We start from the raw sequence: 14289 nt of genomic DNA, 5'->3' as shown, positions 1-14289 counted from the left end.
AATTTAAAAAAAAAAAAAAAAAACACCTCACAAAAAGGATCAAAAATAAGAAAGCTTCACAAAAATTTCTATCTGGAATTCTGGTTGGAAAAGTATGACAAGTAAAACATTAATTTTTCTGGAATGTTAAATTTTTTGGTGTTTATATTAAAAACAAAAAAACCCCACCAAACAAATGGTATTGTCCAACCAAATTTTACTCATATTAAAACTTGTTTGCAAATGGCACAAATCTAGTATTGTAACTAATATCAGCATATTAATGTAACGAACATATTAAATAATATTAGTATAAATATGCAGGTGATAAGAAATCGTGTACGCTGATTGGTCGAGAGACTCCGACTGTTTCTCGATAATCACCTCGAGCGACTCAGCAAAATGGCTCCAATCACTTCGTCACCGTAAGTGAGGAAGAATTACAAATGATGAAAAAAATGCTGTTCCTAAAAGCACTAAAGATGCTCCGAAGTTTGGTCTAAAACTATTCAAAGGGAAGGTGGGACTGGGATTTATTTTACCGATTTCAAAACAAAAGTATTTTATGTGACTCGGCCTAGAGAAGTAACAAGTCTGCGCCGTAAAGTCATTACATTTACATCCTGCTTTTAAAGATTAAAATAAATTTATTTTCAGTGAATAATAACCTTGACTCCGTTATTATTCACTGATATTCACTGAGCCCGAGGCGAATAACTTAATTAGTAACATGCAATATTCAACATTCTGAACTTCCCCGATGAAGAATACAGTCCTTTACTTTACGGTTTTCCGAGCTACAATGTCAAAACGTTGATGGTGCAAAATCTTAGAACTACGATTCATCCAGACAAAATCTTTTAAAACTGAGGTCACAAAAATTTCAACATTTAAATCTCAAGCCGTGATCTTATTTCTCCATTTACTGAATCCATTTTTTCCTACTTTTAAGCCTCCACTGTTTTGTTTTGAAATATTTAACACGTGTGAAAACCATAACCTGTTTTAAAAAATAAAAATTTTCAGAACTCATAAAAAGTATAATTGTAAAATCACTAATTCTCTCTCTATAAGCAGCTCTGAACCACATCAGTATGATATTTTGACATGCAATCATAATTTCCAAAATGTTGACCATTTTTACATATACTCTATTATAAATCAGACCCAAGTCCATTTTTATGGAAAAGATTAGCATAAGATTATCAAAAGTAACTTCAGGAGAAACATCAATATTTTTCTTATGATGAAGAAAAAAAAAAAATACAGCAGCACCTATTTTTAGATATTTTTGACCTCACTTCAAGCTCAAAATTCTCATTTTACGAAGCAAATAATATCTGCTAACTAATTAAGAAAAATTTCAACTATGAAATTAATAAAAATATCTAGAAATAGGACTAATTTCAATGAGAAATATCAAATGAACGTCGCTGTTGACGCTTTTACTTTGCGATCGTTTCTTCAGTAAAAATGATGGAGATTATTCAAGGTTTACTTTAAAGCTGGAAAATCAATATTGCGATAAAATTATATCCCAATATGTGTAACTTTTGAAAAAAATCAGACTGGACGCAGTTGTTTTAATGTTAATTTTGTCATCAATCTATCATTTTAAAATGTTGACATTTAATTATACATTTTTACTTGTTTTTGGAGATCTTAAATAAAAGGTACCATTTAATTTAGTAGCACATGTTGATACATAGGTGTGTATTGTAAAAATAAAATCTTCAAGTATCGTGATGTATATTTTTGTTATATGGCCACACCTACTTGAATAATTGTTCATTTTTCAAGCGGGGAGAACCCCACCCCCACCTGAACCTTCCTCTGAAATCAGTTCTTTTAAAAAAAAAATTTAAAATTCCGAGTGTGGTTTTGACTCCCCAAAAGCATAGAGGAAACATTAAACTCAACCATCTACACATCAGCAAGCATTTTTTTCCAAAGTTCAGAGAGATTATCTGAAATAAATCAAACACCACCTTAAAATCTGAACGAGCTCTTTGCCCCTTTGTTTCTTTGCTCGACGCAACTAACAAACACAGACAAAAAACCATGTGCACTTAAAAATAAAGATGGCTCTGGAGTTAAGACTTTACGCTTCACTCTCACTCAAACACTACAGCTACAGTCCAAATGCGTCCGAGCGCACAGCCAGAGGCCACTAGATTAGATTGTGATCTGAAATTTCAACACACAGCTGGAACACGTGGAACAAATAAAAGCCCTTCTTTTTTTAACCCCCCTCTATTGTATATGATATGTGGTTCTGCCGTTTTACTTCAGAACCTCCGAAAAACAGACATATTGCACAGTGCCCTGCCCTAACATGGCAGTTAAGAAACAGTCTGAAACCATGTTTCATAAGTTTTAAAACACTCTCGTACATCTCCAAGTACAAAGACGACTTCATTGTTGTATATCATACTGTAGATCATGGAGTTAGAAAAGTAAATATACAGTCTAAATCAGACATGCAGTAAAGCACTGACAAAAAAATATTTTTTTTTTCTTTGCTGGTCAAAACTGCCTGTAACTTGAGAAAATTAGAGTTCTCTTTATCACAGTTCTACTGTATATAAAACACTCTTACATCAAGACAAGTTTTTCTATAAGGATAAAGATATAATAAATAGGGTCTTTCAAAGCACACACAGCCCACGATACAGGAGACACTACTGCATACATGTTCTCAAACATGACATTTTCATTCACTGCTTATCAGTATTTTGTTTTGCTTTTTTTTTAATAAAAAAGGAATTTAACATCTGTTAAATATTTCACTTTGGTCAACTAGAAGACAAAGCTATCTACAATAAAACAGTACCGCTGAAGTTCTGACCAGTGTGACAACAAACTGACTTCACGCTCACAGCAGGAATATACCGACGAGACAAGGAGGCAGATTCCAGTGTCCTCCATTTTCTTGGCACCTTCACGACTATAAATTATGAATTATGTACAGAAAGAAAGGCCTAGATTAACAATACAGAGGAAATACTGGAGACTTGCTCAAACAGTCATGTAGCCTTTTTTTTTTGCACAAATCATGTCCTTTTTTTTGCTCACTTATATTTGTGTCCTTCAACCAAGTGTGTTTTTACAAAATAAATCAAAATCTCTTATGTTCTGTGGTTACAGACGCAATTAGCTTTTGCTGTATAGCTTGAGCGAGACCGCTCTCTGGTTCGTGTTACATATGATTTGTAATCGATGCAATGCTTTTTCTTTTGATAAATATTACCATAAGGCATACAGCACTAGTTCAAGAACTCCATTTTGGAAAGTAAACCAAATATGCCAAGACAGCTGTGCTACACATCTGCTGCATGATATGAAGAAACACGTCACATGACATCAAATGATAATGCAAATCCAGGGAGGAGGGGGAAAAAAAAAAAAAAGTCAACAGAACAGAGGCTCTTCAGCTGGTCGTCATCTGAGATTGACTTCACCCATGGGTGATCATCAAAATATTTTCTTCAACAACAGAAAACCAGAGAGGGAATGATGCAGTGAGGTCCCATGTCTTCTGGTGAGAAAAAGTGTATCTCTGTGCAATCTGGAGTCAGGCAGAATGGTTCATTTGTTTGCTGATCCACTCATACATTCATCCTATGACCAGAAGCAAAAAAGTTATACAATCCGGGTGGGGGGGACCCTGCATCACTGAAAAAACAGCTAATGGGAGGAATGAGAACAATGTGGCACATGTTTAGTCACAGGTTTCTCTGATAACACTTTGTAAAAATGTCCCAAAAACCAAAGAATCGTCAGCGCACTCTGGTTAAGGTTGATCAACGTTAAATGTTAATATGTTGCTGCTTATTTAAGAGGTTGTATGACTTGACGTAAGCATTTAGTGACAAAACTAGGGTATTTTTTTTTTTTCATTGCTATATACCCTTGACACTTTGTGTCATAACATTTTTTCTTCATCTTCTGGTTCGTCGTGTTTCGCATAAAGAATTGTTACTCAATGCTGCACAAAACAGCAGCCCTAACCACCCTTCGACACTTACGGTCAGGGTGAAAGGTGACTCCTTTGCCTCGAGGATTTGTCACGAAGACAACCAGACTCTGGGACAAGATCTGGGAACGCCACCCAGATGCCAACACAAGCCTGTTTCCACTGACCGAGACAATCTGGCGACACACAACATACGACTGTACGTCTGTGCTGGGCGCTAGACATGACAGGCAGGGCGAAGAGGAGCTGGTGGCACTCCTGGGGGTTTCTTGGTGTCTGAGCGTTTTATGCAGATCAAACAGAGGCGCTTGAGGCCTTTACGGAAGGTGCTGTTCGACAAGCTGTAGATAAGGCAGTTGCAGAAGCTGTTGCTGATCGCGAGCCATGTGGTCAAAAAGGAGGCAGCAGGATGACGGTATATTCCAGCACTCTCCAGAAGGAAGTAGATGATGTATGGGAGCCACAGCAAGTAGAACACGCTGGTGATGCAGAAGAGCACTGTGGCATAGCGCTTGTCAGGGCCAGGAGGTTCTCCTGGGTCAGTTTCTTGCGGGCCAAATCGTGCCCGCCGCTTGCTGATCTGTCGGGTGTGCTGCCGGCATATCCGGAAAATGTGGGCGTATGTGAAGCACACAGCGACCGCTGCAGGTGCGTACAGTGCTGCCACAATGAAGGCAGTGAAGAGTGGCTGGGTGAACCAGAACGACGCGCACCACTCAAAGATATCACCATGATACCCAGGCTTGCCCCAACCAAAGAAAGAAGGCAGGAAGATTAGACAGGAGTAGAGCCAGATGAGTGCAATGCACGCACGAAGACGGCATGGTGTCACCAAGGCTGCATAGGACAGTGGTCGTGTAATGGCCACATACCGGTCCACGCTAACACACGCCAATGAGGCCATGGAAACGCTCTTCAACACGCACACCATGTAACCAAACACCTTGCAAGTGAGTTCCTCATTCAGCCCTTTCAGGTGGTGTAACAAGGACAGGGATGGGATAAGGCAGCTTACTCCCACCAGCAGGTCAGCATAGGCCATTGTCTGGATGAAAGAGCTGGTGGTATGGTGGCTGAGTAGAGGTGCGCAGTGAAACACAAAGATGACGACCAAGTTACCGGAGATAATGAGCACGGTGAGAAAGAGGATGACGATGACTTCCAGCAGGCATGTGTTGAAGATCTGAGAGTAACCAATGTCCAGCAGGCAGAAGGTCACAGCGCTCTGGTTCAGCTCAGTTGTGTTCATCTTGTTAAAGGAGTGTGTGGGCACACAAGGGTGGAGGAAGGTTTCCTCGGGGGGGGGCCTAACTCAGCAGATATTGCCCAGACTGCTGCTGGCCCCGGCAGATGGGATAGACATGCCCGTTCCTGATGTCTGCCATCTCAGCAGGAACACGAGTCACTCGTTTCCACAGTCTACACTAATCCTTTTATACACAGGTTTACAGAAAGTCTATAATCTGGGGTACGACAGATCACACAATGCAAGAAGTGACCGTATGATCCAATTCATAACCACATGGGACAGGCACCAACATCCCCCACCTTCACCCTTGACTTCCTCAGTCCAGTTCTTGCCTTTTCCAGGAGAGGCACAGCTGTGATGGAGCAGGACCGATGACTCCAGAATCTCAGCAGATAATAAAAAGGAAAGAGGAAGTAAAGTCCTTACCACTCTGATTAAAGGAACCCCATCTGTCCTCTTTGCACTGATTAGACTGCTGGTGAGATCACAGACGGAAAACAGTCTAGTCAAGATCCTGCAATCCTAAACAGCGTTATCCGTGCAATTTTTTTTTTTCCAGAGTAACTTTGGTCGGATGGAGAAGAGCGGGAAATCCTCTCAGCATCTGCGGGGCTCCCGCTCACCTGTGCTTTCAGTGCGTGTGATCGAGGATGAAAAGACAGCCAGCAGTGATTGGCATTTCAAACAGAGCGAAGGGTTCTCCTCAGAGAAGGCAGTGTCTAGAATGATAATGAGGGACTGAGTGGTGTGGTGCAGAGAGCACAGCCAGCCTCACTTTCCTTCCTCCCTCCCTTCCTCTTATTCTCTCTCTCTCCCTCTCCCTCCCTCCATAGCACTGATGTATTCGTGCTCCCTCTCTCCCTCCCTTCCTTCTAGTGCATGCTGCAGCAGCGATGAAGCTCCTCCTACTTTCTACTCCGACCAGTGAGAAAATGCAGAGACAAGAACTGAGGCATCCCCCTTCTCTGGGCTAGACTTGGACAAACATTTTCAGATGTAAAGATGAGCACAAGAGAAGGTTTACCCTTACTTCTCAGATACATCTTCAACCAAATACAAAAATAATAAAATGCTAAACATTCCTTGACGTGAACACTAACCCGCCCCAGTTTGTCCAACAGCCGTGATGAAAAAAAAAAAAAACCCGAGAATTTGTTTAAAAATAACAGTTAACATTGTTTAGCAGTAGGAACTGGAAGGCATATACATCACACACACGAGACGTACACACATCCTCACTGCCGTGTGTCATCAGCATACATACAGTCTCGTGTACTGAACCATTAACATAGCAGCATGATGCCGAGGGGAACCATAACGCCACAGCCGTAAAACAGTGGGGCCGGCACAGACGCCGTAATCGTCAGCTTAAAACAAGTATAGAGATATAGTTCAAGCATTAAAACAGGTGGGTTTATCAAGTCCGCCTTGATTTCAGAGTCAAAACAAAATGTCCTCTCAAAGCCAAATTCTTCTGGTAGACAGTCCATTCATGTTTTTTTTTCCACATTCCATCACTCACCTTAAAGCATCAGTGTTGTCCTTTCACAAAGTAAAACCTCTAAAAAGCTAGAGCACAAAATCTCTTTGTAAAAGAGGTATCCAATACTAAATATTTGTTTTCTATCTCGTGGAACACTATAACTAAAGACTTCTCTTTTACAGAAGCCTTTGGAAAGCCAGAACCATTAAACACCCAAAGAACAGACTTTTTCTTAAGTGCGCCATTGTACTATATACACTTGCAGGCCACTTTATTATGAACTCCCATCCACCTGCAGCTGTTTTCTGCAGTTCTCTAATCAGCCGATCCCTTGACAGCAGCACGATGCATAAAATCACGCAGATCCAAATCAAGAGCTTCAGTTAATGTTCACAATGTTCAAACATCAGAATGGGAAAAAATTGTGATCTCAATTTTTGTGTGACTTTCTTTCACTGTGGTATGGGTGTTGGTTTGAGTCAGATGGACTGGTTTGAGTATTTCAGAAGCTGCTGATCTCCTGGGGTTTTCACACACAACAGTCTCTAGAGTTTACACAGAATGGTGCAGAAAACAAAAAACACTGAGTGAGTGAGTGAGTGAGTGAGTGAGTGAGTGAGTGAGTGAGTGAGTGAGTGAGTGAGTGACAGTTCTGTGGGTGGAAACAAACGCCTTGTTGATAAGAGAGGGTCAGAGGGAAATGGACTGATTGGTTCGAGCTTTGTTGCTAGGAAGGATATAGTAACTCAATCATTTTTTACAAAGCAGAAAAGCATCTCGGAATGCAACAGCAGAGCATCACATTGGGTTCCACTCCTGCAGCCAAGAACAGGAATCTTAGAACCAACAACAAGTTCCTATTAAAGTGGCCGGTGAGGGTATACACACATTGTATACTGCATGTAGAGGATTTTAAAAAGATTCTCGAAAGGGGCAGAACCACCACCACCCTCCACTCCAGTCAAGCACCTTTAAAGGATTCTCAGTTTATCCCTTAAAAGGTCATAGGCAAGGGTCGGAGGTGAAACATAGAACATCAACTTTATTGTCTAGAAGAACAACCGAAAAAGCAAATTCAATTTTCCTAGTGTCTAATTTGCACCCTAAAATTGAATAAAACGGTTAAAATATACTGTTTTGCCCAATTTCCGGAAGTTTGTTTACATCTCACTGATGCGCACTTTCACCGCCAGGGGACCGTCGTCGTGACGTCATTTAAGCCAAACAGACCGGGAGCAGCTCTGTGTTTACTTGCGAACCGAGCACACGTGTACGGACTTTGGTCGAGAGAGGTTGTGTAAAATGTCTGAAAGCGATAGTAATTTGAAGTAGGAACTCTCCAAATTGAATATCGAGAGGTGAAACCATATGTATGACCCTATGGCCGTTGCGAAGCAATCGGTGAATGTGGCTCACTGGTTTGACCGTGCGGCCTCGGAATTGAACAGCGACTCGACCAACTCTGATCGCGGTGACCCCGGACCTCAACAAGACTCGCGCCCAAACGATTTATCCTGGTAGGTTATGATAAATTCCTACTTTCGTCGTAATACTAAATAAGAGCCCTTTTGAAGAATAATTAAACCGCCCTCCCTAGTGGATATAGGGAACGACTACTGGACAGCGCGCCGGTAGGCCACATTAGCCTGCCATCCGCGGCGTTATACTATTTATAGCCGACTCTAAGCGAGGAAATATCCCTTTGTTTCATTTCCACAATGATTGTACAGGATCCCTCAGGATTCTTGACTCGTCAATTGCAAGCAAAAATAAAAAAAAATGTTTACCTCCAATCTTCTCCTTTTTGCTTGAGCGTTGCTGCTCCGTTTCTTCTTTGACTGCTTGATTTTGTTTCACGCGCACAATCCACTCACTCTGCCTCGTCTCCTCTTCCGGAAAAAAAACAACCCTCTGGCTTCATGCACACAATCCACTCTCTCTGCTTTCGGAAAAAGCCAACCCACTCGCTCCGTCTCTTCTTTTTTGGAAAAAGCCAACCCTCTTGCTCCGCCTCTTCTCCTTTTTCAGAAAAAGCCAACCCACTCGCTCTGCCTCTTCTTTTTCGGAAAAGGCCAATCCTCTTGCTCCGCCTCTAATCCTCTTCCGGAAAAAGCCAATCCACTCTCTCCACCTCTTCTCCTCTCTCGGTAAAAGGTAAAAACTTCTTCCTGAACCGGTCCCGTTGTTACAGTTCACTGCACAATAAGGCATGGGGGTTTTCTTTAGAAATTCCTAAACACACGTCTGCACTCAAGCCGAACGGCAATGTAAGTAAATGGAAGTAGACTCAACTCAAGCGGTTTGTTTGTCTTAAATGACATCACACGCCGAGTGGTCACGAAAATCGCCGAACAGAAATTCGCCACAATCCATGCCAATTTATTTTAATTATTACTTAACAATACTTCTCGAGACCAGAAGAAAATTACAGAGGGTTTAACATATAAAGTTTCAAATGTGCATAAAACCGTTGCTTATGAGCTTTAAGGAAACAAACCCCCTAAAACTGACCATTTTTTGGTATTTTCCCTCCCCCATCCACCCACTTCAGAACCAGTCATTCAATCTTGGACCTTTCTCCAGATATAATCATCTTTCTAATAGGTTTTAGGACATCAAATGCAGCGGAATTATTTTTTCATTACCACAAAGAGACTTTTAAGGGATGAATTTGAGTAAAGTGCAGGCAGCCTTTGGCATTTAGCAGCCACAGGTTTCTGTCTAGGTGTACGCTCTGTTCGTTTACCTGCTCTTGAGCAAATAAGATGCCAATCTGACTAATGAATTGACTGAATATGGCAGTTATTATTCAAATTTGCTGGGAAGAGAAAGCCATGTAGCTGCTGCTGCTCTATAGATGCCGATCTCTTGCAGCACTTTTGCTGCCTCCAAGGTTTTAATAATTCACATCGTTGAATTATTAGGGTCTGAAATTATTCAAATAGTAATACCAAATCATGCTAGGACTGTGATATTAGATTCTTGTGTGCATGTGCACACGCAGTTTTCCTGTCTTGAGATCCAGCATGCTCCCCTGACTTTGTGCGTTCCCTCAGCCTGGCAAACAAGGAGCTAAAAATAGAGCTGAGTGAAAGGTGGAGAGGCGACCACATACAGTTCATCCATGACAAAGAGGACAAAGAGATAGAAAGAGAGCTGAAAGAAAGTGAAAGAGCCAGAGACAGAGCGAGAGAGAGGAGGCAGCACAGCCAAAATATGGTGAAAAGAATGAGAGAGAGATTAAGGCAAAAGGTGAGCAGACAGGTTTGAGATCGCGTCCTCCAGAGCTCAGGTCTACCCCATGGCTCAGCCCCAATTACTGCCCCATCGACACAGAAGCACAGCTGCCAAATTTGCAGTCATAAAAGGTTGACAGAAATTTGGTTTATGACCAGCATTCCAGCTACAAATCACGTTAGGTGTCACTTGTTTTCCACTGGAGGAATGTAGCCAAAAAATAATGAAAAAATTATTCCCAAATATCCTTAAATCAGGTATGACATCATGTAATGTAATATTATAAACTAGAAGGGCACTCAGTAGAGTGAACACCGCCACCAAGCCACATAACACCAAAATCACTTGAACTGAGGATAATGCTAAAACTGTACACCAAATTTCATCCAAATCCATTCACTGCTTTTTGGGTTATGGTGGGAACAGACAGAGGCGAAAAATAACCTCCAACAAAGTTGGCAGAGATAAAAAATTATATAATAAAAAGTATATTAAAAAAAAAATAGTAGTGCTAGCCTGAATGTAGAAATGTATCTACAAAACTCTAGCTTTCTACACAATTTCACCTCCAACCTTTGGGAGGCAGGGCTTAGCAAGTCAATTACAAGCACAATAGACCAAGTAAAAAATTTGATTCTGGTTTCAAGTTGGACAAAAGAAGCTCCTTCCTGGACAGAGGTCAAGAGAAGAGAAGCACCAGGCTGACCAGCACCACAGAGATGGACACAAGAAGCCCCAGGCTGGACCAAAATATCCTCAGGCTGGACTGGATACACAGGTTGACCTGTAGAAATCCCAGGTGGATGAAAAGCCCAGGTTGGACAAATGAAGCCACAGACCACATGGAAGAAGCCCCAGGCTGGACACAAAAAGGCTGCAAGCTGGACATAAGTAAGTAAGTAAGTAAGTTTAATTTGTATAGCACATTTAAACACAGCATACACTGACCAAAGTGCTGTACAGAGTCAGTATTAAAAGACAAATGATCAAAAATAAAAATAAAAAATAAATAAAAACTATAACAATAAGCTGATGGTTAGGGAAAGGCCAAGGAGTAGAGATGGGTTTTTAGCCTAGATTTAAAGGCAGAGATGGAGGGAGCAGATCTGATGTCCGGTGGGAGCTGATTCCAGAGACGTGGAGCAGCAACAGAAAAAGCTCTGTCACCTCTCTGCTTCAGCCGCGAGCGAGGTACATGAAGAAGCCCTATGTTAGAGGATCTTAGAGACCTTTGGACTGAGTGGGGCTGTAAAAGGTCATTAATGTAGGCTGGGGCCAGCCCACTGAGTGCTTCAAAAACAAATAATAAGACTTTAAATTGTATTCTGAAAAAGACTAGGAGCCAGTGCAAGGAGGCCAGAATGGGAGTGATGTGCTCACGTCTCCTGGTGCCAGTTAACAGACGTGCAGCTGCGTTTTGGACCAGCTGTAAACGTCTAAGTGAGGTTTGAGGGAGGCCAAGATAAAGAGAATTGCAGTAATCCAGTCGTGATGTGATAAAAGCATGGATGACTATTTCAAGATCATTATGAGATAGGAAGGATTTGAGACGGGAAATCACTCTGAGTTGGTAAAAACTATTTTTGACCACAGTGCTAATCTGTTTGTCAAGACAGAGATCGGAATCAAGGAAGACACCCAGGTTTCTAGCAGAGGGTGTGACATGAGGAGTGAGGTGACCTAAATCGTTCACTGTAGTGCATCTTGCCTTGGAGGGACCAAAAATAATGACTTCAGTCTTGTCACCATTTAGCTGGAGAAAGTTGTTAGCCATCCAATTTCTGATGTCTTCGAGACAGACAAGGAGAGATTGGATGGAGTCCCTAGATTTTAAGGGCAAATACAATTGAGAATCATCTGCATAAAGGTGAAAGGAAATGTTGTGCTTTCTAATAATGTCACCAAGTGGGAGCATGTAGAGACTGAAAAGCATGGGACCCAAGATGGACCCCTGGGGGACCCCATAGGAGACAGAGGCAGTTGATGAAGAGAAATGGCCAATGGAAACAGAGAAGGTCCTATGTTTAAGGTAGGACCTGAACCAGAGAAGAGCAGTGTCCCTGATGCCCACCTGCTGGTCTAGACGGCTGAGAAGGATGTTGTGGTCAACAGTGTCAAACGCAGCGCTAAAGTCGAGTAAAACCAAAATGGCATTATCACCAGAATCTAAAGTGAGGAGCAGATCATTAGTTACTTTAAGCAAGGCTGTTTCAGTGCTGTGAAGGGATCTGAATCCTGACTGAAAAGGTTCAAATATGTTACGGGTGGACAGAAAAGGAAATCAGCTGTAACAGTATAGCTTTTTCTAAAACTTTTGAAAAAAAAAGGGAGCTTGGAGATGGGGCGATAATTTTGCAAACATTGGGCATCGAGGTTGGGTTTTTTAAGCAGGGGTTGGACGACTGCATGCTTAAAAAAAGGTAGGGACAGTGCCAGATGTGAGACATGAATTTAGAATTATTTGAATCGATGGCCCAACAGCATCAAAAACATCCTTTATAATACAGGAAGGAATGGCATCATAGGGGGATCCAGTGGGTTTCATATGTGAAACTAGTTCCTGCAATTCACCGAGAGAGATGGGCTGAAATTGGTTAAAAGTAGAAATAGCTAGTGCACGAGAGTGAACAGGTAGAGCAGTTGATAAGGAGGGCGTAAACACTGATCTGATGTTCTCTATTTTATCAGTGAAAAACTTGAATTTTTCACAGGTCTCAGTAGATACGCCAGCAACTGGAGAGTTAGGAGGGTTAAGAAAAGAGTTAATAGTGCTAAACAGAATATTGGGTCTGTTGGAGTGTGTACTAATTAAGTCAGAGAGGTGCTTAGTTCTGGCTTTTTTGCCGCTGTCTGGAAGGAAGCTAAAGTCGATTGGAAAATTTCATAGGAAACAGTGAGATGGTCCTTTTTCCATTTCCTTTCAGCTTTACAGCAGGCTTGCCTGAGCGAGCGGGTGGCCTCGTCCAACCAATATTGAGACTTTAGCTTAGGGCGGGTGAACGTGAGAGGAGCTACAGAGTTAAGTATGGAAGAGCAAGAAGATTGAAAAAGACTGACTAATTCGTCTGGCCCAGAAGAGGATGATGCCGCTGTTGCAATGGTAGCTGCAACAGAGTTACTGATGAAACTATCTGAGAACTGGGATGCAGTTTGAGTGTTAATCTGGCGAGAGTGACGACCTTGAGTTTTGACAGTTTGCAGAGCATTTGATAGACTAACATTAAACATAATAGGTTTATGATCAGAGAAAATGGCATCCTCAATCACGATGTTATCCACAGAAAAACCATAGGATAGAACAAGGTCGAGTGTATGTCCCAAGATATGAGTAGCTTTGTTTATATGTTGAGTAAGACCAAAGGCATCTATTACACCACAGAATTCGTTAACCATGGGTCTGTCAGGACAGCAGACATGGATATTAAAGTCGCCAAGTATAAGGCGGCGATCGTGCGATGACAGAAGGTGGGAGAGAAGGTCGGAGAATTCTATTATAAAGTCTTTGTTGTGCTTAGGAGGCCTGTAGACGAGTACACATACCAGCGGTGACATAGCACATTCTACAATTACGCATTGCAGTTCAAACGTGACAAAACTCCCCACAGAGAGTGTCCGTAAATTAAGACTGTTTTTAAAAACGAGAGCTACCCCACCTCCTCTTTCAGCACACCTGGGTGTGCTAATGAACGAGCACTGAGGCGGGCAGAGTTCACTAAAGACAGAAGACTGGCCAATTCCAGCGCTAATCCATGTCTCAGTTAAAAACAGGAAATCCAGGTTATAACGGGAGAAAAAGACATAAGACACAAAGCCTGAGGCTGCGCATAAGACAGAAGAAAGCTTAAGCTGTAATGGTATCGTGTGTGAAAGGGAGAAAAAAGGTAAAGTTGAAACAAACAATCTATCCCCTTGCGGTCTAAACATTCCCGTTAATCTTTAGTCATGGTTCCAGACGGAATTGGAGCAAATGAATTAGGAAAAAAAAAAAAAAAAAAAAGTGTTGTGACTAGTCATGACGTTGACATTTAACCAGCCATTCCTGTACTTCCTGGTATATTTGCATATTACAAATGTAGCAGGTCATCTGGATACTGTGTGACTGCTATTAAATGCCTACCGAGTATTTGGACGCACTACAGATGATCACATTTCTTTTTGCGTACGATACCATAAGGCAGTAGGAGGAGTATCTGGATGCAGCCAATGTGTGGGAAACACTGGACATAAATGATGCAGCGATATTGAAAGAGGACTACCGACACCTACATAATCCGAATACTTACACTGCCTCACTGCAATTTCAATGCAATAAGGAAAGAAAACATTGGCAGATACGGATGGAAATGAATTATACGTCACATCCAA

General features: G+C 41.7%; 2 protein-coding genes across 7 annotated transcripts in view; both read right to left on the bottom strand.

Annotated features, from left to right (window-relative positions):
* The window catches only part of LOC132873390 (rab GTPase-activating protein 1), a 121571-nt gene that overhangs the window by 38446 nt on the left and 68836 nt on the right, over window positions 1-14289 (bottom strand). The window lies entirely within an intron of this gene.
* On the bottom strand, window positions 1613-6006 carry LOC132873146 (probable G-protein coupled receptor 21). Its single transcript, XM_060908422.1, has one exon. The coding sequence runs from the start codon at window positions 5202-5204 to the stop codon at window positions 4173-4175; it is 1032 nt and encodes a 343-aa protein (XP_060764405.1). The 5' UTR covers window positions 5205-6006; the 3' UTR covers window positions 1613-4172.

The sequence above is a fragment of the Neoarius graeffei genome, chromosome 25 (assembly GCF_027579695.1).
Source record: "Neoarius graeffei isolate fNeoGra1 chromosome 25, fNeoGra1.pri, whole genome shotgun sequence".
NCBI lineage: Eukaryota > Metazoa > Chordata > Actinopteri > Siluriformes > Ariidae > Neoarius > Neoarius graeffei.
Note: the sequence above shows the minus strand (reverse complement) of the source record. Positions and strands in the feature narration are given on the sequence as shown.

Coding starts and splice junctions, on each gene's coding strand:
- LOC132873146 (XM_060908422.1), bottom strand. CDS start 5,204: ATGAACACAACTGAGCTGAACCAGAGCGCTGTGACCTTCTGCCTGCTG.